Source organism: Amphibalanus amphitrite, unplaced genomic scaffold (assembly GCF_019059575.1).
Source record: "Amphibalanus amphitrite isolate SeventyFive unplaced genomic scaffold, NRLGWU_Aamphi_draft 000034F_arrow, whole genome shotgun sequence".
NCBI lineage: Eukaryota > Metazoa > Arthropoda > Thecostraca > Balanomorpha > Balanidae > Amphibalanus > Amphibalanus amphitrite.
Genome location: NW_024881530.1, coordinates 889,953 through 917,819, shown reverse-complemented (window position 1 = coordinate 917,819; position 27,867 = coordinate 889,953). Strand labels below are relative to the sequence as shown.

Below are 27,867 nucleotides of genomic sequence, written 5' to 3'. Positions count from 1 at the left end.
GATTGTCAAGCCGGCGAATTCAATCACAGCGATTATCAACTTTAGCGAGGACCAGAATCAGCGAAACCAGATTGAGCGAACATATGGTGGTCAGTGGGAGACCAGTTGAGCGATGCAGTTACAGCGAATGACCGAACGCGACGAAAGTCAATCATTTGCTACTTTTCGGAAATTATTGCACCTCTTCACGTAATTTCAATTTTGAAGAAACATATGTACATCGGACGACCAACAAGGGGTGCATGGGAGGGCAGTGTGTCCAAAATTGTAATGATGCGGGGAAATCCGCCCATAATGAAAATAATGACATCCTAAAAATACAAATAAAAACATCCACACAGCAGTCACGACTCATAATAACAACCTCGAACCCAAACATCTAGGAGCAAGAGAAACACAAACCTCGCAAACTCTTACAACACGCCAAGACAACCAATCGAATACCCCAAATGTTCAAATATATGACCCAACTTAAACCTCATTTAACATATCCCGAATACCAGAATGCCTTCAAAGTTTTATCAGTATTTAATATTTCTACATCATTTTCTCGTGGCATAAAAAGGGTCGAAGTCAAGTTTTATTAGAATAACGACATCCTTTCAGCCCTTTTTTTCTGCATCCTCCCCTAACGTAAAATGAATTTAGCCACACTGTGGGAGGGGAAGGAGGCGGGCAAAATTTGAATTGAAAATGTGGAACGTGAGAGATAGGGCGACGGAAGGAATGCCAAGGACCAATAACAAACTAGAGAGATGGCACAGGGGAATCCAGTCTATGTTTTAGGGACCTCACCCAAATATCTGGAAATTCGTACGGTGCTTGGGGCAAGAACAAATTTTACAACATGGGGAACTGATCCAACTTCAAGCGGGGCAATTTCGCGAAAAAAGCACAAGCAATATTGATCTCTGAACAAACGTTTGGTCACCATTATTGACAAAGAGCAGGGTGGGTTAGGGGGGGGGTGAAATTGAACCGTTGGAATTTTTGACAAATGTAGCATTAAAATTGGAGCTCAATGCCTGACCTTTGAACGCGCGACATCCGCCATCCAGTACAGGATAACCATGAGATATTCCGGAAACATTCGTACGCATACGCTCGCAAAAGAAAAAATCCACCGTTACAGGACGATGAAATGTTTCGCTGAACTGACAGTCGCTCAAATTGTAGTCGACGAAATATATGTCGCTGAAACATAGCTTTCGCTAAAATTGATAATCGCTATATTTGATAATCGATGAACTTGATAATCGCTGAATTGCCATTCGCTGAAAATGGTTCGCTCAAATGACGTTCGCTCAAATGACACTCGCTAATGTCGCTCGCACCGTTTAGTGCCTTTGTAACATGTTACGAAGCTGTCAGTGGCGGTTGACACCTACTTTGAATACCCAGCAGGACATCTACTGGTTGACATGACCTGACCTGACCCGGCCTGGCTTAAATGCATGAAGACATCATGCATTTATGTCCCGTATTTGGATTGTGAAGCCACTGTCTTTCAACGTGATATGTGACTGTGGGTGTGTGTGTGTGTTTGAAATGACGATGTGAATGATAGCATTTGTCACAGACTTCTCTGTTTCCATGGAGACATAGAGAAGTCTGTGCATTTGTAGATAATCTGTTGTGCTTCTGTTACTCCTCTCGTCAAATTAAAAGAAGAATACTTGCTGCTATTGGTTGAGTGTTGATGAAATTCTGCAGATGTTCAGGTTACTTAAGAAGTTACGCGAGTTTTTGGTGGTGCATCGGTTTATTTTTGTGTAGGCTGTAACAACAGAGGATTATACTTCAAATAAGTCAGTAACTTTGTTTGAAACCCTGTCGTTTTTTTCAAGCATTCAGTGACTGCTCGTTTGTGCTTTCAATTCGGAAAACCTAGATGTGGTAAAGCGAAATGGATTGCAGATTCTTTTGACTAAAAATGTCAAACTTCGAAGAAGACACCTTAGGATCTATGGGAAAATAAAAGACAAAGCATAGATTAAAGCTCCGGTAATAATATCTGCATTGTATACCTACGCTCGCAATTTTCGGAAATGGAGGCAATGCGACAGAGTTGAGAGGTTATGTTTGAGTATGCGACAGGTCGATTGGTTTTTGCACCTCTGCCGCCGCGTCCCCTCCCCCCCCCCCAGAGGGGTAGTGTGTTTGTCTGGCGAGGACCGCCCTCCAGCCGCGCTGACCCTACCGGTCAGGGTCGCTAACCGGTCCGTCTGTCATCTTGTCATTTAGTGACACAGTGTATGACACATGACACACTGGTGTCATGTGAGGTCACCGTCACCTTGGTGTCACCATGTGATCTCCGATGATGGCTGATATAGTCAGGTGCACCCGACGTCAGCTGATGTCATCTGATTTCCTCTGGATGTCCCTCAGTATCATTTGATGTCACCCGATGTCATCTTGATGTCCCTCAGTGTCATCTGATGTCACCCGATGTCATCTGGCATCACTAGAAGTCATCTGGCATCCTGTGACTTCATGTCCACTTCTGGTGAGGGTTTCGACGTCATTCCATGTCACAAGAGATCAGCAGTGAAACACGGGTCACCTGTCGACATCATGACCCAAACTATCACAATCAAAGCTCTCGTAGATCAAACACTGTGGCTATCAGAGCCATCAACGATCAGAACCATCACCGTAACGAGCTGAAGGCAGCAGCGACATCCGCAGGTCACAGGGTCGTTTGTCGTTACCGGTCACCGTTACCGATTTCGCCGTAGTTGTCGGGCCGTCACCTGGCGTTGACAGGAGCACCTGCCAGTCACGTCCGCGTCCGACCAACCGTCATCTCGGCGGCCACCAGATGTCGGTTCGGATGTCGTCTGCCATCTGCCAACGGTCGCCCCCGCCGGGTTGACAGTTGGCAACTGGCAGTGGATTTCCGGTGGATGTTCGGTTTAGTTCTGATTGTGTAAGTCAGTCTGTTGTATCGGCCAACTCCAGGTGGTGCTCCCCTGTCTTTGTTGGCTCGGGTTTGCTGCCCAAAAACGTTAGGATGCTATGTGTCGTTACTCGTTAGAGATTGTTTGTGCATTTCTAAAGAGCCATCCGGGCATTGGTATCCAGTGAAAATGGATAACCTTTCCTAAGGAACAACAAACCATCTCTTAAAAGGTCGCAGTTTATGACTCGCCTTTGGCTCACGGACTCCAAATGATCTTTTGTTTAACCGCAGTTTATGTCCTTTGAACATAGTTTAAGTACGGTTATTGATGTCTTCAAAGATCAGTCCATGGAAATATGTCAGTCTGTGACCTTTCGCCGACGGACCCCATTTTCCAGCATTTGAACTGACCATCCCCACCAATTCAATGCCGTCTTCCTTGGCCATTGAACTGGCCAGCTGCTTGAATCGTGAGCCGGAAGTCTCCACAGCTTCGCCATGACAGGAGGCACCCCGGCGGGGCGAAAGAGAACAACGGGACCCTCGCGCGCGCGCTGAATGCGTTGGCGGCGAGGTGTCGCCAGCGACGGGCTGAATTCCGCGCCCACGTCTTGTCACACCTCTGTCGGAGACCTGGGCCTTCCCGAGCGGTCGGCATTTGTCGACAGTGGGCGAAATCTCACCAGATCTGAATAGTGAATCAGCAGAGGGCTGAAGGGCAGAGGCCGGCGCGGGTTCGAGGCGAGATCGCTCCCTTTTCCAGAGGAAATGCGTCGATTGTTCGGCTGGCGAGGGCTCTGAGAGGTTTGGCAGAGTGGGGTGAGGTGGTCTACGATCCATCAGGTGGATAGAAGATGCTAGTCAAGTTTGGAATGATTCAATATCTCAATCGAAATGTCAATGATTATGAATACTGGAAAGTGGCTTAGGCTAGCCTAGATGCTAGTCAAGCTTGGATTGATACAATGCCTCAATCAGAATGTCCATGATTATGAATACTGGAAAGTGGCTAGCCCGTTTGTCAAATGTCTAGCGACCTGGCATAGGAAAGAAACACTTATGAATGCATGCTTGCCGTATGAATCACTGCCTCTGAAAGGGGGTTTGGGACTGAATGAAAGACAATTCTCGCTTCTAAACCTGACTCTTCAGTCATCAACTTGCCAATTATGTCATTCTCAGCCTGTTAACCGGAAGATATCTGCTTCAATGTTTCCTTTAGCAGCCATGCCTCACATAACCATTAACTCTTCTCTGAAACTCCACCATACGGAGGCAGTTTTACCTCCTAGTGAATGATGTCTCCTCCTCTCCTAGTGAAATGTCTCACCCGTGACCATGTTACGCCAGTGAGCTGGCCTTCCCGACACCATCCCGTTGAGCAGCACACCTCTCCCAGTGACCGGGTCAGCTCGCTCCGGCCGGCGCCGTGTCCCAGTGCAGGCCCGGCCGTCCGCGGCTGGTATGGAAATGGCCCGATGTCGGGCCCCAATGTCCGGCGATGGCTAACAGACGGTATCAGGCTGTGATGCATACAGCCGAGATCGCCTCCTGCATAAAGATAATACCGCCGCCGCCGCGCCGCGCCGGCCGAACCGGCGTCATCCCGCCGCGGGGTGCGCGCTGCAGTCGAAATAAATGGGCAAAATTACTGACAAATTTAATCCTGATCGGAGCCCGCAGTGCGTCGGCTGGACAGGCGGCTAAGCCATTTCACCCAGACTGATTATTTTTGTGTCATGGAGCTGTGTCCTATCATAGTCCACGCCCTGATGGTCAGATATAATCATATATGTAGGCTATCTAGCCGAGTGCCATACCACGAGCGCGGGACACACATTGCTGCCAGGTCTCGAGTTGACCAGAGTGTGGGGCGCTGTATAGGCATCCAGCCTGCGTGGGTATAATGCAGTCCCACAGACTAAGAGTCGCTGGAAAACCCGCATCGCCGCTGCCGTAAACGTCGCAGGAAATGTGTTGGCTCCTCTGAGCCCGGGTGGATTGGTCAAGGGTTTCAGGTTTGCGGTGATGTATTCTGCAAAGCTAGTGATAAGGTACTATTAGTTTAATACATTGATTTGATTCGATTTATTGAGCCATGCGAGTGAACATCGGATCAACGCACGTCTGGCTTAGGACCAAATTCGGAGTGTTTTATAAATTACGACACTCCTTATTTCCATTGGCAATTCAGCATTATAAATTGCAAACATTTTTTTTAGCTCTAACCAAAAGATTATTCCATCATATCTTGTCTCATCACCTCATATCATTCCAATTTTCAAATTCGCATCAGAGTGGTTACAATTTATATTACCTATGAGCTTAGCTCGAAACCAAAAGCTCAGGCCTCAGCTCAGGCTATGCAAGCTCAGTCCATCACACAGCCACTGCCGTTTGGTTCGAATTGTCTCCGGTCAGCCGTCCGCCCAGGCTGAGCTCCGGCTCGACAGGCTGTGTGTCCCAGCTGGGTGTTGGACAGGACGAATTCAGCTCCCCCGCCGGGGACACGGCGTCACACCGAGCCCGCTGAAGATTAATGCACGATGTAATGACATACCGTCGCCAGGACGAGAGCTATCGCCTCTCTCTCTCTCTCTCTCTCTCTCTCTCTCTCTCTCTCTCTCTCTCTCTCTCTCTCTCCCTTCCCCTTCTCTCTTTCCCTCCCCCTCTCTCTCTCTCCCCTTCCCTTCTCTCTCCCTCTCCTTCTTTCTCTCTCTCTCTCTCTCTCTCTCTCTCTCTCTCTCTCTCTCTCTCTCTCTCTCTCTCTCTCTCTCTCTCTCTCTCTCTCTCTCTCTCTCTCTCTCTCTCTCTTTACCTATAGGTGCAGCGAAATTTCAAAGCATAAGTATACAAATGACTGAACTAAATAACTATTATATCCTTACCATTGACAATGCTACTGATCTACTAGAAAATCCGTATATCTAAGTATTGGAGAGCGATTACACCCTACTACGTTCTACCAACATCCGCGTGGGCGTCGGAACAATGCGATTAACCGCACTGAGTTCCGTGTTATATGTATGACATGACACTACGTCGTCACAGAGCCGCCCCTTATCTGTGCCAGCGCAGTGTAATGATTCGCTGTGTGCACTGCTGCCTCCGAGGCGGCAGGATCTCTAGGATTTACAACAGTATCAGGACCAACAGGACATTCTGGGAACATTTCGCACACGAGAGATAAGCTTCTTGCCAGTGAGCATACATCTACACTACATAAAGCAGTGGTTTTTCATGCCAGCTAAACATACATGACAGGCAAGTTTGGTAGAATGAGTCAACGAGCTGACTGCAGCATAAGTACTACGCGGCACGCTGTCTGGGCAACTTGATAGCAACAATTAAAAATCTGGCCTCGGCTTACATATAATAATGTAACATGATTTATGGGATTGACATTCATAACTGTATTATAAACTGCTTAATCTCGATGCCCACTTAAAAACATTATTATGCAATGTGGGATACCTGTTTTTGGAAATATTATAAGGAGTTTACTAAGATTAAGTACGCACACGCTAGATGGTTGGACGCTTTTCATTCCTTAGAAGTTTGAATAATGCCAATTGGGATAGTTTCGTCGTAATCAGATAAATCACCACTAAAGTTCTTGAAAATGTTACGTAACTGACTACAAATTTGTTTATATCATACACTGGCATGACAAACTTTTATACAACTTCCCGGGAAAGCTGTTGATATACGACGCTATGTCGCTGAATACTCGCATATCCACTCTATCAGCAACTGTACATATTTTTACAAATGCGATGGGCGGTGTATTTTATCATATCATACAAGATAGGAACGATATGATACGATCGGTCTAACGGGTTGTTTTGGAGCTTGAGTCGGTATACCGAAGCTTAAAACTTAGAGTCGTTGGGTATAAAGTCGTGCTTCATACAAGCTGATCTCTCGGAAATCACGGTGCAAAAACACATTCATGATTACATACTCAATAGTATGTTTCCCAGAAGACATCATAAACGGACATTGACTCAATATAAAACAGATAACACATAGTCCAATATTCACCATTGTCGCCGTCAAGTTCGGCCTGAGCCGTAACAATCCACCCGTTGCTGATGTAAAACGCGTCAAAGCCACGCCTGCCGTCGCCTCCGCCGCCGCGTCGGTAAGCGGCTGTTTAGCGGTGGTGGTCGGCGGCAGACCGCGCCTGCCGCCGCCTCCGTGGCCGGTCACACTTTCACCCGTGGCCGGCTGACCCGTCGTGCGGTGCCGGCCACGGGCGCCGGCCGCAGCCCGCGAAGGTCACTCGACCCGGGAGGCCCGCGCCGAGCCAACTCAGCGCTCACCGCCGGCGACGAGCGGTGAGCGTGCGCGTTTCTCGGCGAGATGAATGTGAGCGAGCGCTCTTACCGCTGGCGTTGAACGGTGAGTGCTGTGCTTACCGGCGGTGAGAAGAGACAGAGCTAAATGGTGAGAAGGAGGGGCTGTCAGCTGTGGTGTAAATGTGCTCGGCGGATCGTTCAGGAATTCCGATTAGTAACATCGGAATGTGAAGTTTCACAACCGTTTTTGGGCGCTTTGAACGCACCGAAAACGCCAGTAATCACTCATCTACCGACTTAACAAACATCTTGTAAGCATCTTTTGTTCGCTTATTCATTGTGGAGATATCAATTTGCCAAGTTGTTCACATCGTCCGCTTATTGCATTTTGATTGTTGTTATCGGTGGAGCGGCGCGCGGCGCTGTCGGCCCGGCGCCGCCTCTGAAGGCATTTGTCACTCTGTTGTTGGGACTCGCGGCACCATTGTGGCCGCTAAGCCGCCTCAGTATGCACACAGCGCGCCACACTGTCTGCATGGACGAATCAAAATGATAAACAAGTCGCGCCAGGACTAGGCTAACCGATAATGAAATACGAAAATTCGCGGACGCCGTGGTATTTCTCGGAGCTCCGCCGGACTGCCAGCGCGCTCGTGGACACGCATAAAGTGGCAGGTCTACGGTAAACACGCCACATTAGCGGCCGTCGTTATGTAAACACCGGCAGGGGGTGTCAGACTGACCTCGGGCCCACGCCCGGTGACTCCGCGTCCCCCGCACCCTCCCCGGTCATATCTATCGTCCCACGCGCCGCCATGTGACGTACCGACTCGCACAGACTCTCCCTACATCCGCCCTAATCGCCTCCTACACCGCGGTCTCATCCAAATCTACAGGGTGTCTCAAAAGTTCGTTCACAGGTACCAGCCATGCTTTTTTGTCAATAATTCTGAATCAACAAGAAATTAACAGTCGAAATTTTGCATGGGCATTGGTGACAACCCTCCTCAAGCAGTCTCATTGTTTTCAAGTGCATTCGACCCTTCATGAGCTACCAAAAAGGGTTCACCTCTGACCATGGGTCAGGCACGAAAATGTAGGTTGCAAAGTCGGGTATGTTGTGAAACTCTCTGTTTCAGGAGTAATGAGAATGGTTAAGTCGGAAATGATACATGGCTAAGTGTCGGCGAGGATGAGCGCAACATGATGATCATCTCATAAAAACGGTGGCTAAAATTTTTGAAGGACGAAACCATGCGAGACTAACGGCGTTTTGAACGACCCTCGCACGACAGCAGACTCGTGTTCCGGAAAGCAGCTGAAAATGCGGTCATAACTATTGAAAACTGGCAAGAAGGTCACAGACAGAGGTTACCCATTTTCAAAAAGTGCAGGTCATCGTAAAACAAAAACAAAGCATAATTTAAAATTGTTTATAATATCTATAACGCTAATTTTTGGGGAGAATAACGCAAAAATCGTCAATGCCAAGGACACCTGACCCTCCAAAAGTGTCAGCTATTGTAAAAATTTTATCTAACGAAGTTTCAAGAGGCAGATCTGCAGCGAATAATTTTCTTTTAAACACAAAATCCCGATAAAACCACACGATGGACAGGTTTGGGCCGTTTACAAAGCAGAACATCTCCCGAGGAAAACACTCCGCAACCGAGCGAAGGTCTTGGCATGGGGAATGACGAGCGCTTGGAATTTGCAAAATTTGCACAATGTGTCTGAGAAACAGACGTCCGACACATTCTGCTACCATATGATGCGAAAAATTTACTCCTGGCACTTCCCGTTTGTTCAGGACTGGGGTCGTTTTGAAAAGGAAAATGGTGCTTGGGATGTCGGCGCCAGTCATTCATGAAGGAGTTAGCGCCAGAGAATGCCTACAAAATACTCAAGAATGGTGTCGATGCAAGCTGTCGGCTTTCAGGGAAAATCAGATGTTGCCGGGGAGCTAGTCAAAACTAAATCCGACGCAGAAACTGCAGGGGATTCCCCTGCAAGAGCTTGAAAGCTGGTAACCTTTTATCAGCCTCCGGCAGCTGACGGAGCAACAAAAATCGGTATGGGCAAATATTTTTGGAGATACAGCAAAGGGATTGGTTTCCAACCTTCTTAATCAGTTGTCAAAGCATGCATATTTGTCTAGTGTACACACAGACACCAAAATCTTATACTTTTGGCCGGTTCTTATATGCTTTATTGGCATGGGAAATGTGTGAACGAACTTTTGAGACACCCTGTACACCTCACAAGCCACATTGGAAATGAGCACTGCGCTGAAATGACTCATCTTTAGCCTGCGCATCCACACCGCATCCCTCCAAAGCCCTACCTCCTACATTGCCTAACCGTATCCCTCGGGGAAGGGGCGGTCCTTGAAGTATTTCCGAGTATTTCCGACAATCGCCTGGGGTGTTCACGTGCTCCAGGTAAACAGAGCGCCTAGCCCAACCCCTGGAGGCTGGCGCCGCCGCCGCCGCCGCTAAACGACTGGTGATGATCGAGCACTGTGATTTACTCGACCGGACACGGCTTGATTAGCGCTCTGAGGACGCGGCGGTAAGGTGTGGGGCGCCGCGCTGGGGGTGTTTGAGGAGGGGCGGGGGGGGGGGAGGGAGTGGAAGGGTACGGCTGCAGCAGGCGCGGTGGCGCGGGCCGGCGCCGCGCAGGGCCCTCGGCACCCCGGTGCGCCGCCCGACGGGGGGCCGCCAGCCGGGGGCCCGAGCGGCCCTCCGTGCGACAAATGGCGCACGCCCCGCATTCCTCAGCATTCCGCCGTAAATGGAGAACGCGCCCGGCGCCGGCCCGGTCACGTGACGTGACCACGTGACAGGGGGCGGGGCGCCGCGGCGACTGAGGAGATATTGGGGCGAGGGTCGCGGCCGATTGGACCCCGCCGCCGACTCCGCCACCACCTTATCGTTCTCCCGGGAATTCGGCACCCGGAAATGCCGGGGAGCGCCCGGAAACGGACAGGCGATTAGCGCCTATCTGACAAATTCTTCTCCCCACCGGACAGGCTTGTCGTTGTTACGTTCTCAACTCCTCTCTGCTTACAACGGTTTTCGTGGGTTTACCTCCAGGTGCGACTGATTTAAGCAGTGTCTGAGCCTCTCGCTATACCTTCATACGAACTACGATCATATTAAATTTAGCTACACCACCACACCACACACATTCCCTATCCGCCGAGCCGTCCTCCGAATGCGCGAGGCCAGTACCGACCTTGAGTTTCACCGGTAGCATATTTGTATAAATCGCCGAGCGGTTGACTGGCCGGGGTCGACGGGGCGACATCCCCTCGGCAGGGGAGGGACCGCCAGCTGATGTAGGGCCTCGCTAACCTCGCGCGACAGATGAAGCCCCAGCAGTGCGGTCGGCGCTGTCAGGGAAGGGGAGGGCTGTCCGCTGGTTGGACAGGGGATGAAAATCGTGATGTTTGAGGACAATGCGGTCATATCGAAGTTCGGAGGAATGATAGTGAATTGGACATCCATTAATGTCTCGTCGCATGGGAAGGTATTCAAGCGGTAATGCAATTCGCAGCGAGTTAGTTTATTAAGTGACCCACTAGCTCAATACGCAGATTCATGCGGTTACTATCGGTAATATATGCATATTATCACGTAACAGAAATGGGCTACAACGATATTTTGCATGCCCTCGTATATCAACATGTCAAGATTGTGCGTAGAAATAATGTGCGTGGCAGATAACGAGGAAGGAGCATGGGCAGTGTGATCTGCGATGATGAAACTGGGCGTGCAAATCACCTCGAAAAATGCAGTATCGGAAATCGGAATCGTTCCGACGATTGCGTTAACTACATTATCAATTTTTACTCGTTGGTGAGTAAGGGAGATTATCATTATACATAGACTGATCATCTCAGTTAATCCGACTTGATTAAAACCTGAGAAACGGACATTAGAAACTATCCTCCACCATAAATTTCACAAGGAAGTTTGGCGTTGGTGACTCGGACAGATCAGATAGATCAACTCCCCTGACGGAGCAGTTCGATTCGATCAGCACTATACCGGTGGTCGCCGGTACTCGTACGCCACGCCCTAAATGGTCGTCCGCTCTCTCGGTTCGGAGGTCCTCCGGTCAGCATCCGCGCTACCTCACATGGCCGTCCGAGGTCACCGAGGTCACTGGGGTCACACGCTGGACGTGAGGTCAGCAGAGAGGCCGAGCCCGGGGGCTCTGCGGCGTGCGAGAAACTGTGGCGTCGTGCCGCCCGCTGGCCCAGTGCAGGGCGCCGCTAGTCGCGTTGCGAAACTCACCGAGATGTAGCTTTCGCTTCGGGTGCGCGCCAGTTCCATGACCGGTGACCGCCGCTCGACGGAGGCGTCATGAATTAGATGAGAGGCCCCAGAGGAACCCAGCCGGGCGACTCAAAAGCTTCTCACAAAGGTCTGGGACACGCTTTCATGGAGAAAGAATAACAGACTGGAACATCTGGACAGATCTGCGGTGAGCTTTGCGCCCGTAAGTCGCCGTGTCGTAAGCTGAGCTGCGCTCAAAGCTGGTGGCAGAAAACGGATTGCTGAGGCACCGAGAGGATGAGAGCTGTGAGGCGTCCGAGTCTCCTCATCTGGCGACAGCAGCCATTTGTCAAGATTTGTGAGGCTCAGCCAAGGTGTCCCAAGATCATCTCCGAGACGTCAGTCAGACCGAAACGGACCGACCGAGCGCGTCGGGTAACACCAAAAACGGCCGGCCGCGCGCGTCGGATAACACCAAAAACGGCCGGCCAGCCGCGCGGCGGGCGGACCGAGTACGGCCGACCGCGCGTCGGCCCCGACTAAACCCCGACCACGCAGATGGCAGTGCCAAAGTGCTGAGCAATACGGGATCCTAATATCTCAGGGCATAAATTAATGAGGCTCATTACTCATCCGCTCACTAATTCGGTTCAAAATTAAATAAACTGTTGCAATCGACCGAAATATTCGTCAACAAAAGATAATGTCATCAAATCTGGGAAAATGAAAGTTTATTTGTTTTGATTGATAATTTGGCATGGGTCTGCTAGCATCCTCCGTTTGCATACGGGGTTAGACAGAGCGTTTTGCCTTAGCTGTCAATAGACAAGGAAACGTTCACAACTCTGAATCACAAGGGTGACGCAGGAACTTGTCCATAACCAAACGGAACCGGTTATAAGCGACCTTCACGAATCTATGTAATATCTGTTCTTTCTCCACTCTCGACAGCATACCTCCGCCCAAACATCCCCTCTCCACGTCTCTCCCTTCCTTCCCTCCCGAGAACCTACCTCTCCACACTTGCTCGTGTAGCCGCCACTCTGCGGAATTCCTCGCACTCCCGACCGGCTACGCATACCAGCTCATTACCGGATTGACGGTGTAGCTGAACACCACACGGACCCCTCAGACCACTCGGGCGACTCCGAGCGATCCGATACCATCACCGGTTGTAAGCTCACGCCGGTGATTCAATCGAGACGACCGGACTGAGTCTGCAGCTCGCGCTGCACGTGTCTGAGGCGGTTAGATCGGGGAGGCGGCCGGTATCGGATACATATCGCGCAGAGAGGCACGGGGACTGCATCACCGGTCTGGGTCAGCCAGACAGACGGTGACCCAGAGAAGCCGTCAGGGTGTTTGTTTGCAGCGTGGGTCATCCGGGCGAGACTGGAAGGCTGTCTGAGAGGGGTCTCATTCATGCAGCTTCAGCTCCGAGGTTCTTGTGGTATGCGAAGCTTCTTGCTGCTGAAGGTGTCCTTGTCAGTTCTTGTGGGTGTGAGCCGTGAGGGGCGTTGTGTTCTTGTCCGCTCTCAGGCGCTAGTCATTCCGGTAGCCATTTTAATAGGGAACTATGGAAGGAATTTCAAGGTTGCGTGAGAAGTAAAGTAGTCGTTTGAATCAGTAAGTAGTCGTTTGAATCAGTCGCGTGTTCTAATAGATTTTTGTACTCTACAGAGCGCCACCAGAATTTCTTAGAGTTCATACGGCTTCTTCTTGTGACTCCAGTGCTCTGCCAATAAATCCACGCAGGTGTTTGCCGCTGTGCAGCCAGTCGTTGAACGAAGCCCCACGGCGCAGGCTGAAGTCCCCACGGGAGGCTGACATCGCCCGCCGCAGCCGCAGTAGGCAGCACCGCAGAAAACGTCTCCGTTTACAGCTGACGTCACGTGACATCACGTCATGTGACGTCGAACGCACGCATAAATTAGCCGCGGACCAGTAGATTTATAACCTGCCGCACGCCTTAAATCCTATCAGGCGGACGACCGCAGAGGCGAGAGCCGCCCGCCCGCTGCCGGTAATTTGACCCTTAACGACGCGGCGGCCGCGAGTCGCATAACTCGGTTCGGCTCGCCGCGTGCAATATGCATATGAGGAGGCTCCGGGCTCCCTGTGGGCCGCGGCCGCGGTGTACGTTACCAACTGATCACGCCTCGGATGATCATGTGCCGTAAGTATGATCGTTATATTCAGATCGCGAGCGAACGTGACTAATTGAGGATCGTTTGTTTATTTAATTTCGCCTGCCGGTCACCAACAGAAAGTGAATTTTATTGCCGGCTGCAAAGTGTTGTAGTAGCGTGGCCCTGCAACAGCCAACTGGTAAACGTCGAGGCATTATGATGGCGATGAATCGGTGTCGTGACTGTTAGCTTCTAAAGCTGCCACTGTTCGTGCTGCGCCACTGTAAGGCTGGACAATAAAACAGCAGAAACATCACGGTATTAGTCCTAAAAGCCCGGAGAGAACATGTCTAAGTCAAAGTCATGCTCCTGGTCAGGACATATAGGTACACCGTCTCGAAGAGCGTATGGGACGAAAACAACTTTCTTAAATAACACAGAATAATAATTTTCACCTAGATTGGAGGATGAAGTGCAGCTTCGGCCAAAGATGTGCTCCAGAGTGTTCCTCATAGCAATTCACAAATGCAGTTTTAGTCACCAAAGAAAGAAATCAGCTTAAGAATGCATACCTATTATCTAGCCCATATGCTCACGACCACCTAGCAACCACTGCCTAATGGAACCATTTACCAAACCTGCAGACTGCGAACATAAATATGTAACGCTGGATCCTTCACGTCAATCAAAATCAAATATCCCTATGAAGGACTTCGTGCAGGTTGACTTGATCTCCAGTCCACTTACATTAGCGGCACATTTTCCGCAAAGCGCAGATTTCTGTAGCTCGCCTTACCGAACATATCTTCCCTCCTTCATGCAGTAACTGCAAAACATTGTACGTCACGCAGCTCCCTTGCACGATTTGCCGACTCACTTTGAGTGAGTGGATCCGGTCCTGTCTGTCGTCTCGGTTACGCCCATGTCACTCAGACTAGTGAATGTCTGTGCTGACGGGTCCGGTCCCCTGCCGTCATACATCATTCAGTCTGTGCCACCTGCCATCGGCTGCAGCTGTTCTAACACTGTTGTAGCCGCGTGTAGATCTTCTGCACGGACAACACATCCGTCCTGTGTCCATCGGCTGCCTCCGACTGATCCGGCCTGCGCTGTGGTGCTTCCTGAACAAAGAATGACGGAGAATGCTTGCCATTCGTGCACCGCGAGATGTTTTGAGAACCAGCGGACGAGCGATACGAGTTACAAACACGCAAGTCGTGCATCATGAGTCGTATATGAATACTCAACACAACGTTAATATTTGTGTAGCTCGTGTAGCACATGTTCTGTTCCATCCAGCTCCAGACAATCCATCTACTCCAGACCACGCCGGTGGTAGGACTTTCGCAGGACCTGACCGAGACGACCGGGCCGGTCTCGGCGGGCCAGAGCTACCGGAATGCCGCCAGCAGCTGCGATGTCGCCGGAGAATGTGGTTGGACGGCATAGGCAGTCTGCCTGGGATAGCGCGGAGGTCGTGTCACGTAGACGAGCGTCCGTCTCCCCGAACCTTCTGGCGCGTTCGCCCAGAATCTCCGGCTATGGACAGGGAACTCTGTGAAATGAGTTTTCAGCGAGGACAGAACGCCATGCTGGCCGCTGAGATTGAGGTTCTCTCGATCGATCAAGTGACTGACAGTGTAAATCCGTTGTTCGAACCATTTGAACTCTAGCGGTGATCTGCCGTCGATTATTAAATATTTAAACATGTTGTCGTGCTGATGTCGCAACGTCTGCGCATATGGAGACAAACATCCACGGATTTCACCTGATGTATTTGTGTTTCAAACTCATCATTTACAATCAAAGCTCAGTGATCATTTACGTCACAAATGCCTCCATAACCATCGATCCCCCACTGCTCCACGATTTTTCTGCGTCCTGACCTTCTGACGTCACGCGTTCTGACGTCACGCGTCAGAAGGTCGGCAGAGCGGGGCTGCCAGACACCGCCCGGGGGCTGACCATTGCAGTCGGCTGACCGCCGCGCTGCCAGATCTGGTGCCAGATGATAAATGGAGGACACGCTCAGACCCAGTGTAAGAGTTCTGTGAAAGGCAGCGCGGTATGTGTCGATTGAGATGCGCCGGCTTTGGCCAGTGTCTCGGCCACTTCGTTAAATGCAGATGGGATGTGTCCAGGGCTATATAAGTGCGGTGCCAAGGTGCGACTCTGAGATGGAATTCGAAACACTTGTCGGAAGTGCGCTGACTGATGACGGGCGTTCTTGGGAGTGATGTGCGTCATTGCTGGTCATGACGTTACGCAAACTGTTCGAAATATTCGGCAGTAACGCAAGGTTACGTGTATTCTGTTCAATCTGCCGGGATGGAAGCATTTTGTGGTGAAACGGTCATCTCGATTTTTGTCAGGTGTCGTGTCTCGTCTTTCTTCAAAGAACGAATGACGGACGCACATACGACGTCGTGGCATAGCAATGGGTGATTTGAGTTCATGCAGCCAGAGACCTGTAAATTGTTCCTGAGTGAAGAGTGGTCCATATAATCTGGTCTGATTCTAATGGCTCAATAGGTCAATTTCAAAGAAATTTATCAATGCACCTTGTCACGGCATTCATGCCCTTTCCCGGAAGTAGGTCCATATACAATATCCACCTTAATTAGCACATATGTGCGTTTTCCTAATCAGATTCTAAGGTGACAGCAAATATCTGATGGTCAAGATTTATTCTCCTTCTTTTGTACCATGCAACCCTTCCACGAAGCTACGCAGGAAAAGAATAAATGAATCGTAATAAAATACGTCGAAATGCGGTAGCCATCTTTCAGAGGAACCGGTTGCAGCTGCAACTTGATACTACATACCACGGTGAATAGCTCATCGCAACGCCGAACAGCGTTGGGCCAGTCCGCCGCGGCGCCTCGGCCGCCTGCCCCAAGGTGCTGGATGTGTCATCCGCTGCACCTCTCCCGGCCAGGGGAGGCTGTCACGTCCCCGTGCACCGGCGACCGCTCGGGAGCTCCGTCGACCCGACCGGCCGACCGGCGACCGACGCCGGTCGGCCGCCGCGAGTATAACAGCGACCGGCCACTGTCCTGACGGGATGTACTGGTTTCTAAATACACTGGTTGTGAGGCTTCCGTGCTGCCGGTCGCTTGTCCACCGGGCGGCCAAAGTGGCCGGGCCGGACGCGAGTCGACTGTACGACAGCCATTACCGTCGACACACGCAGGGCTGACGACGGACGGGTGCCGCGTGGCTTGTAGTGGCGACCAACGCTATCCAACCGGACAGGTATCGCCTTAATGCGACACGCGCTGCCGTTCTCAGAAGGCTCTGCGCACACTGGTCCCGAGCGGGGGAGACCGACGGGATCCCTCGGCCGATCTCACGGCCGGTGCTGGTGAGATGAATCGACAGCCCCTATCAAACCTCATCACCCGAGCATCACCAACGATCGAAAATAGGTGTGGCCGATTCTAAGGACTCGACAAACGGCTGGATTCTTATGAGAGGGTTGGTATGCGTCATAGACCCCTGTGCGCCGAGAGTCGGTAATAGGTCTATGAAGCGTTCATACGCACTCATGGTAAGATAGTCGGCGGGAGGCTCGATGAATCCTTTTCCAGCGACTATTTCATACACTATTTAGATTTACCCGGCCAAAACATTTGATAGCCTGCGACATCGAATAACCACTTCAATAGACGCTTACGACCCACCGTTCGATTTAATATTCAGTGATACTGTCCTGTTATTCGTTGCAGTCTCCAGTGTTATACGCTCACCACCTGATGCAGTTCCCGCTGTTAGTGACTCAGTGTTCGTTGCAGTTCCCGAAGCTTGCGCTTTGGTGATAGTGGATAATGCGTCGTTACAGTCTTTTGTAATGATGCTGCCTCATTCGGAAATGCAGTCTCCGACGGCTAGCATTTGTTCACGTTCCCAAAAATCAAAACATTGATGGATATGTCTAAGTTATTCTGTACGTACTTATCGAATTTTACGACACAACCATGCTTTAACCCTCGCATGTGTAGGAGGGGGGGGGTCGGATGGACCCCCCCCCATGGTTTTTCGCGAATAACTCGCGTAAAAAGCGGCCGATCGCGACGAAACTTTCAGTACCCTCGCATTGATCAATTTTACACCTACCCTGAAAATTTCATGACCCTGACCCAAATGACCTTTGACCTGTGACCTCTTTTCCGAGACCATGTTTGGCCGGAATCGCGATTTCGCGTTTGTCGGCTCGCACTAGCCGCGTGTTTGCAAGCTTTTCGTGGTTTCAAACGTTCAAACATGTGATTTGATGTTACTCCCGTGTGTGTCAAGGTCACCTGAAGGTCAGGTCAGGTCATTGACCTTTGGTGACCTCGGGTGACCTCGGTCACTTTTTCGAGTTTTACATGTTTCTAGGCTAGTTTTTGGAGCTGAATTCGAATTTAGCAACCCTTTGAACATTTACGAAGTAGTTTTGGTGACTTCGTAACATGTTACGAAGCTGTCAGAGGCGGTTGACACGTACTACGAATACCCGTCACGACGCCTACTGGTTGACCTGACCTGACCTGACCCGACCTGGTCTAAATGCTTCAAGACATCATCTGTGATCAAAACTAACACGATATTCGTGATCAGCACCCCGAAAAACCCCTTAGCAGCCACACTTTACGACTTTCTAACAGGTCCCGATTTTCCCGACTTTGGGTCATTGACCTGACCTGGAAGGTCAACCAATGACCTAGGACCTTAAAATTGGGTATCATCGGCTTCCTCTCGTCACGGGCAACACGCTCGTTTTTTCCGCGAAGCTCTAGCTCGATCAGGGGCCAAACGGCAAGGGGGGGGTCCAACCGACCCCCCCCCCCCCTACACATTAGAAGCTGGCAAACGCCGCACACATGCGAGGGTTAAAATCATTATGTTAATTATTATGTAATCATTATGTCAGTAAATTCGCTCAAATCATATCAAGAGTCGTCCACCAGTACCAATATACATATAGGTACCAATATAGGTACGGTACAGCACCGCCGCGATGCGTTCCCTCGTTAACGCGTGGCCTTGTTTGTGACCGAAGTTCCGGGAACAATGCCGTAAACTCTGCTATCGAAAAGTACACACGGATGGCAGCCCGCACCGCTAGGCCGGACCCGGCACTTTTACACGGTGCGCAGCGAGTGATTTCCTCCGATAGCCCTATAGTGATGTCCGCCAGTGATTATTAGCTAAGGTATGCTATTGTGCTGGGTTCTGCAGGCTCACAAAGCTAATGAATGGCACAGTAAGTACCATTCAGAAGCTCTCATGGTGTAAAGCTCTGTGATTCGAAGCCCTCTTGTATTGTTCTCGGGTCTTGGTCGAATGCATTAGCTCTTGAAACAGGCCTGACAAATGTTTTGTGGGGCTATAATGGGCTCACCTTGTTATCACATGAATCAGACAAAGCTCGACTGGAAACCTTCCGCCATATCGAGCCAGGTGGGAGCAGATGTTCCCAATAAGACAATTCAGACAGCTTTGTCCGAGCGCAGTTCGGCGAACTCATTACCCGTCCACCTGTGAGCGGCCATTGTACACCGAAAATAAACCGCCCGACAAATTCAATGGCTTGTATCGTTTGGCATCGCCGGTCGAACACTTAGCAGCGGACGCCCAAACAGAAAGCACTCGGGTGTAAACAACGCCCGAGACCGGCGGAGAATAATTCATCAAACATGGGCTCTCCGAAACAGCGGACGCCGGAAGGTTACAAGACCACAACAATGAGCACAGCGAGCAGCTCTGCGAAAAATAGTACCGACTTCTCCGTGCAGGCGATCGATACTCCACGGCTAATGGCGCAGAGAAACCGCAGACGTCTGTAAAAATGGCGCCGGCCAGGAATTTGGAGGAAGGTTTCAGCGATACCTTTTCAAGCGAGCTGAACATTCCTGAGGATGAGCGGTGCTGGCTTTGAGCTCCGTCTTTGTGTTCCGACAAATCCAAAAACCAGATCATCTGAGGTGTTTCAGACGGCAAACTGCGCACTGCGCAGCTGTTGCCGCAGAAAGAAAGAAAAAATATATAACGGGATCGAGCTCACACTAGCCTCACCCTCATGTATTTTCTATTGTATCATTATATATGAAATGCATAAGATTTATAGTGTAGCAGAATTACGTTTCACTTCAGGCACAAGAAATAAATTAAACACGGAAATGATGTCAAGCATAATCAATTCCATATTAGCCCTTTTCACGACGGGCTATCTGGCAAATGCACCTTATTTGATCAAATCTGCATCAAATCCCTTTTACAACAAATATATTTAAATTATGAGTTTATTTCAGTATTTTAAGTCGCATTAAGTGCTAGTCGCATCAGCATACAGGGTACCGAACACTACAGCACGCCACCTTGCCGCTGATTTCGACGATTTTGAAGCCCAGATTCAATTCATGACAGCCAAGTATCCACGGTCTACACTAGTGTTATGCGGTGATTTCAATCGTTGTCTCTTAAAAACACCTGTCAGAGACAATTATAGTATTCAACGACTGTTTGAAACGTACGGCATTGCGGTGACAAATAACACTAGAGCTACGTACCGTCCGTCTGGCAGCCTGTTAGACGTCATAGCGACCAATCGTCCTGATCTAGTGAGGAGAACGGGTGTAACGCGATGTCATTATGGCGGACCACATGATTTTACCCGCATCATACTCGCATACCCTCCTGTAGAGACCACAGGTACACGACAGAAGTATCTGTATCTCCGTCCAACAGGTAGGATTGACCAAACAGCTTTTAATTTGCAATTGTCTTCTGCTGATTGGTCAGACGTCTTATATTCCTGTGAAACCGGTCAGAAGTGGCATGCATTTAAGCATACGTTCCTGTTTCATTTGAACCTGGTAGCACCGCTCAGACGTGCACGTGTGCGTGAGCTCAAAACCCCACCTGTGACAGCTGAGACGCGGCGCCTGCTTATGAGCCGCCGTGCCGCGCTTGACAGCGGAGAGCGTGACGAGTACCTGCGCGTAAACCGGCTGTGCCGGGCCGCGATCCGCCGCGACTGTGTGTCCCTGTACAGCAGTGAGATCCGAAAGCGCGGGCGCAGTGGTCTGTGGCGAGTGTTAAAACCAGTGTTAGGCCGCAAGCAGCAGCAGTGCACGATTCCCAACGTCACAGCAGATGCTTTGAATGACTATTATGCGTCGATTGGTCGATTGACTGCTGCTAGTGTGCCGCCTTCTCCTGGTCCAATTCCAACGCTGCTCCCCCGCGTCATGACCTGTTCGTTTAAAGTGAGACCGATTGATTCCGACACACTGTGCATCACTTTAGCAAACATGAGGAACTCCAAATCACTGGGTGTCGATGGCATTAGCATTGACCTTCTGCAGAAATACTTCTTTGGAATTTGCATGCCTTTACTCGAAGTAGTGAATTCTAGTTTGGTCACAGCTACCGTTCCTGATTCTTGGAAACATGCATTGGTCACACCCATTCCCAAGGGTAAAGTAACCAAATGTCCAGCAGACACCAGACCGATCTCAATTTTACCTGCCATTTTGAAGCTAACCGAATGTATAGTTCAGCATCAGCTCGCTGAGTACCTTGACCAGCACAAATTGTTGGCTGATTCTCAGCACGGTTACAGGAAACGGTACTCAACTGAGACAGCCTTGCACGCGGTTACCGATCTAGTGCTGCAATCCATGGACGAAGGCAAAATTTCACTCCTTGTACTTGTTGATCTGTCAAAGTGTTTCGATGTAGTGCCGCATACTAAATTACTTGAAAAACTCTCACTATATGGAATAGACACCGCATGGTTCCGCAGTTATCTTGAAGGGCACACGCAGCAGGTACGGATGCCCGCGACGGAGCAGGCTGCGGATCCCAGCGGTGCTGGACATGTGCCGGCAGTCGCCAGCCAGCTGTCGAAAACTAGAGATGTGCCCATCGGTGTTTTTCAGGGTGGTGCGCTCTCTTGTTTACTTTACCTACTGTATGCCAACGACCTGAGCCTGTGTGTCAGTGAAGAAGTCAGCATAATACAGTATGCTGACGACACGCAGGTGCTAGTCAGTGGCAAGAAGCGAGACTTGCCCAATCTTATTGAGCGGATGGAAAACGCACTCGCGGCACTTTTCCGCTGGTTTAGCTGCAATGGTATGAAGGTTAATGCCCAGAAGACCAAGATGATTGTCCTCGGCACTCCTCAGATGCTCCGTGGCCTTCCACCTGTTTCGCTTAGCTTTAACGGGACGACTGTAACAGAATCGCGAGTAGTCAAGAATCTGGGGCTCACTATGGACAGATCGCTGAATTTTCAAGCTCACATCGACTGTATGTCTATAGAAAATGCTCAGGTATCCTTATAGCACTAAGTCATGCTCGTCATGTTATACCCGGCCAGGCACTCAAAGTCATAGTTGAGTCACTTGTGTTGTCTATCGTGCGATATTGTTTATCTGTCTACGGCTCGTGTGGAATTACTCAAGTGCACAGGATTCAAAACATTGTAAATTTTGGTGCCCGTGTTATCACCGGCAGGCGGCGAAGTGACCACGTGTCAGATGCAATCAAACTTCTAGGGTGGCTTACAGCTGAGCAGCTCATCGATTTTCACACCATATGTGCCTTGCAACGTATTATCCGGAACGAAGAGCCCACAGGCCTATACCTCACCATCGGTTCGCAAGCAGACGAGATCCACGATCACAACACACGTCGAGCCGTAAACAGGACGTTGCCGCGCATACGCACCGAGACGGGTCGGCGACGACTGTGTTACCGAGGCGTTTCGCTGCTGAATAGGCACCGACTGGATCCTGCAGATCGTAGTTTCCGCGTTAAAGTTAAGACGGCGCTGGGAGCTGATGATGGATGATGCTCTGCGAGTGTCAGTCGTTCGTCGCCAATCTTGAATTGTGGCATTCTCACAGGCATCAAACTGAGTCCCCCCCCCTTTTACTTAGTCATGTGTTGTATTAGGTATTATGTGAGTGTTTGCGTGATTGATGTGCGATTTTAATTATGTCTGATGTCCCAGTAACATTCCCCATTGATTTACTGATTGACGTGAGAAAGTGAAAAGCCCCGTTTTACGCGGACCTTTTTCGAATAAACTGATTCTGATTCTGATTCTGATTTAATCGAAAATAGCGTCCAATAATTTGAAAAACGAGGACTATAAAGTATAAGCATCTGTGCAACCCAAACTGACAACTTTAAAGTAACACAGAGAACCTAATTCGATCAAATCTGCACCAAACCTGCACCAAACGTGGATCAGATGGCCGTCGTGAAAACGGCTATTGTCAAACACTGCGAAAGCTAAAACCCAACTGTATGTACAGCACACACGAAATAGAATAATGGACATTTGAAATAACAAAATGCCAAAAGTAACGCTATCAATGAGAACGAACTCAACTCAAGAGGCGAGCTTCGGTTTCTATGTATGTAAAGCGCCCGCGATGCGCTGCGTCTGTCGAGCATTATGCTCCATATTCCCACTCCCAAACGTCCCAATGACACTGCGAGCCGTTTACAAGCCCATCTAACTCTGTCTGCCCTTCCACAGATCACGGCCGCAGGATGACCTAAGCCGCGCCGCCGGCCATGTCCAAGGAGGGCGAGACGACCGACCCGGAGCGGCGTCGGCTGCGTCAGACGGCCGCCATTCTGCTCGGCTGCCACCTGTTGGAGCTGGTGCTGACTGTCTGGCTGACGGCTGACCTCTGGAGCCAGCAGCGGCGACCGCTCTGCCTGGCGCTGCTGGCGCTCCTGGTGACCGCTAATATACTGGTGGCCGCCGCTAGTCTGGTCTGGGTGCACCGCCAGCTGCGTTTTGGAGATCGCTGCGCCGGGAGACTGGTCTGTTACCTGCTGCACGCGGTCGGCGGGGCGCTACTCTGGCGGGCGCTGAAGCTCGGTCTGGTGTTTGACGCGCGTGACGTGAGGGAGTTTGCCACCCTGCGGCACCTGCTGGTGCACGTACAAACCCTGCCCGTGTGTCTGGTGCAGATGTACGCCAGTTACCAGACGGGCAGTATCGGCGTGTTCCCGGCGGCGCCTGTGGTGGCGTTGCTCGCCGGCGCCGTTACCACGGTCGTGCTCGCCAGCTCTGTATTCTCTCGCGCCAGCGGCGGAGGAGGGGGAGAGCTGGGGAGGTCCGGGGGCGGCGGCAGCGCTCTGAGCCTGCCCACCCTCCCAGAGCCGGCCGACAGCCCGCTGGCAGTGCCGCGCGGCGCCGCCGCCGACTGGACGGGCGCTGATGACGCCTGGAGCCGACTGCTGGTGGCCGTGCAGGCTCTCTGTCTGCTCTGGGCGCGGCTGACAGCGCTGGCCACGTTCGCCAGCCTGTGGCTGGGCTGGGCGGTGGGCGTGGTGGCGCTCCACTGGACGCTGGCCGCTGTCTGGCTGGCCGCTCAGCAGTACCTCACGTCCGAGCAGCGCTCGCCGGCCTCCAAGGCCGTGCGCGTGGCCTTCCTCGCGTATCTCCTCATCTTCGACTGGCAGGTAGGTACGGCCACCGGTCGGCTGCCGCGCGCGCCGCCCGCTCCAGATTCGCTGACCGCCCAGAACGGTATCTTGCGCCGCTAAAACGCCCCGATAAATCGCTGATAAAACAAATGTGCATTCTGATTGGACGGACGGTTTGTTAATTTAATGTCCTCGCCAGCATGGGTCCCGGGTAACAAACGTATTTTCACAGATTTATGCATGCCTTTGTGAAATATGAAGCGGCTCCACACATTTTCGTGGAATGTTAGTGCTCATTTCTTTTGTGTAAATGACAAATGACTAACGATCGAGACCGGCTTTTTTACATTATTTTTACTACCACCTTACCAACGCCAGATGATGTCAATCATCAATATGTGTGATGAACACGATTCTTGACAGGTACACCATGTCCACTCATTCAATGCAAGCATCTGTGCATAATTTGAATTGATTTGCAATTCATGAGCGGGGCGGGTGCATCCAAAAGTATGTGGCGTTTCCGGTGATGGCATTCTCAAAATACGATGTTGCTGAGTGGGATTAGTGCATCTTGCATCCGCAAGCTTCCGATTGTGTTCATGTTTACGGTGTTTTGCACATAGCTAACGTCCCTGGTTTACCTCCGAGCGTATGCGTTTTTTTTTGTGTGTGAAACCGTCCATGAATCTTCTGGCTATCCCGTGTCTAAAAATTAGGTACTTAGCTAGCATCCCGCTTTCGCCCTTTTCCGACTCCACTATGCGATGTAACTTCAGCCCAATAGCATGTCTCAGGCGCCTCTAACGCACCTCTGTTCTCTCTGCTCACAGGTGAACCGTGACTCTGGCAGCGCTCTGACGGTGTGCGCCCGGCCGCGAGCCGCCGCCGTTTACTACCTGGCCGTGGGCCTGCAGAACGCCGTGCTGCTCGGCCTCTGGGTGGCCTTTTCTGCCCACATCCCGCACACAAAACTGGCCACGGTGACCGGAGCGGCGGCTACGTTCTCGGTCGGCGCTGTCATCCTAGTGATGCTCTACTGCTACTCGGCGGAGACGGCACTCGGCGCGCAACCTGAGCACGTGCTGACGGCGCACGTCGGCGAGAAACCCAGCTCGGTCAGCGAGACGTACGTCGATTATAAGCTCGAGGAGGAGAGTGCTGCCGAGAGGAGACGCCGAGTGGGGAATCTCTACACGGCGTTCCCAGTGCTGTCCAGATCAGACCGCTCGACGGATAACCACTCGGCAAACTCCCGTAACACGAACACCCTCTGTGAGCTGGAGGTGGGCCGGGGAGAGCCACTGACGCTGGCGCCGCGGCGGCTGCGCCACGGCTCACCCGGCTCCGACACAGCTAGCTCGGCATCGCGTGCCGCCGCCGTGGCTGCCGTGGTTGGTCACTGCGTCACCAGTACGCCCAAACGAGCGCCCTGGGAGAAGACGCCGTCACGACCGACCCGACCGTCGAGACAAACGAGGCACGTGTGCGCGCCAGGTGCCGCTTGTCATTGTCGACTCTTCGACGCGCACACGGGTCTTCATGTGCTGGAGCCGCGTCATCCGGCCGGCAGTCACACGGACGGACGGCCGTTCCGAGTTCTGTGCGCCGGCTGTCTGCGCGCACACGACCCACTGCTGACGCCGTGCGCACCGCTGCCGGCCGGCACGGCGCACATACACGGCGCGCCCACCTCAGTCTCAACCACCGACTACCCGTCCGTGTCAGAAGCCTCTGAGCGGGCGTCTGTCTCCTCCTCAGACGGCTCAGCGCTCTCCTGTTCAACCTACACCACTTGGCCGCCGCGCTCCGTGGGCGGAGAGCCTCTCTCCTGGCTGCTACCACCCGACCTCACTGGCCGGGAGTACGTCCAGGCCTGGCTGGAGCTCTGCGGCCAGCGGCCGCCGCCCGAGGGCCGGCCCAAGAAGAAGCTCTGCCGTCGCCAGCACGCAGGATGTCCGCAGGTCGGCTGCGGGGGAGTCGGTCAGCCCGTCTCGCCGGCGACACGACCCAGAAAGCTGTCCAAGAAACAGCGGCTGAAAGGCGTCCTGCTGAAGAACAAACTGTGCAGAAGGGCGGGACGGCTGAGGGCGAGGAGCGTCTCTCCACGCCCGAGCGAGGTTCGAAATAACACGCCACCAGCGCCCCTCGTAGCGGAGAGGCGAACTCCACCAGCGCCGCCCGTGGAGCAGGCAGCAAACCTAGCGCCTCTGGCGGCAGAGAGGCGAACCCCACCAGCGCCACCGGTGGACCAGGCAGCGACACTAGCGCCCCTTGACAATGCACCGGCGCCCGCACCTCTGCCAGCGATGAACAATGTACCGAACTTTGTACAAAATGTGGAGGCTTACGTTTAGTTATGTTCAAATGATGACCATTACCTCAGATTTGCAAGGGAGCTCGCCGAGTGTTGAGCCGCCCGCAAGTACGGCTCTCAGTCATAGACAGGGTTTTGTCAAGGTTGAAGGGATAACGACTGCAACCAGTAGATCAAAGAAATGGACTTTGTCGTTAGTGCATAGCGTTCGATGTTTGCTTTGCAATGTATGATGCTGATTTTTATGTTGTCAACGGGTACACTGCCGTGAACTTCGCTGCTTTTTTAAAATGTTTTCATTTGTGTAAATATGTGTTTCAAGTGCATATTTATTCAGACCTTGGGACATCGATGTTCCTACGACTGGTGACGTTTACCGAATTATCGAAACCTGCTGTAATTGATTGACCGATGTTTACCTTGTTTACAATGTCAATTTCCTTCATGTGTACGATCCTGACACATGAGTCGTGTCCTCGCCCACCTGATACCCTGTTACTTCAGTCAGCACCTCCGTACACAGCGCTGTATTTGCGGGCAGCGCTCGCCTTGCTGAGGTTCCTATCTCCTGCCGCGATCAGCAGCGCTCACAGCTCTGCCCGTCAAGTTCCTAGTTGTCCCCCATAGCCTCGAGCTCGCGGTAACCATGCTGCTCTAGTCATTGTCCGGGGCGTGCGCATATGTTCGACGTGTCTTCATGTTCTATCCTGTGAGATTTTCGGAAGGTGAGGCTGAGTCGCGAGAAACGCAGTCGCTTGGCGGATAAGTGGGTGCTGGAAATATTGCAGAGATTTGGCACGGCGCCGAGGGTTTATCATGTCCTCCTATAAGTGATGAGGGTGACCGCTGTTCGCATGTTGAACGGTACCAGCGAGCTACCGTGATGGTCGAGCGGTGCTTGGGTCAGTGTGGCCGTATAGAAACGATTCGAGAGATGACTTCGAGAGATGACTCGGAAAACGACTCGAGAGGTGACTCGAGAGATTCGGAGTAGTTACCTCCCGACTCGAGCCGCTCAAGATGGCTCGCGGCTCGACTCTTGCCAGCCTATATTGCGGACAGAGCAATAAACGACTATAAAAGGGATGACCGTCTTTTGTTTCACTTATCATCATTAGTTATGTCAATTACAGGAAATCGGAATACCGATACCAAACCAAATACCAACCAAAACCATCAGGAAATACCGAAACCGAACCAACTTGAGAAGATGAGGAAAATACCAACTTTTTACCGATTTTTCAACCTTGTATACATTAGCAAGGGTTCATAATACCAACACAATACCAAAAACAATCGGATTGAAATACCAAATACCAACTTGGTATCGGTTTGGTATCGGTATACCAAAAAGTTGGTATCCGATTGACATCACTAATCATCATCCTTCATTGCTTTTCAGTAGGACTCTGTTAACCCGCGCCCGGCTGGGGGTCCTGAATTTCCACGCCTTGCTGGGGGGGGGGGGTGTTTGAACACCCCCCCCTTC

General features: G+C 51.4%; 1 protein-coding gene across 1 annotated transcript in view; it reads left to right on the top strand.

Moving 5' to 3' along the window:
* The window catches only part of LOC122369800, a 58,769-nt gene extending 31,305 nt beyond the window's left edge, over nucleotides 1–27,464 (top strand). Inside the window, exons 3-4 of the mRNA XM_043344811.1 lie at nucleotides 23,160–24,097; nucleotides 24,895–27,464. Of these exons, the coding sequence (XP_043200746.1) occupies nucleotides 23,198–24,097; nucleotides 24,895–26,418 (2,424 nt within the window). The 5' untranslated portion in view covers nucleotides 23,160–23,197 and the 3' untranslated portion in view covers nucleotides 26,419–27,464. The remainder of the gene's footprint in view (nucleotides 1–23,159; nucleotides 24,098–24,894) is intronic.
* The last annotated feature ends 403 nt before the right edge of the window (nucleotides 27,465–27,867 follow it).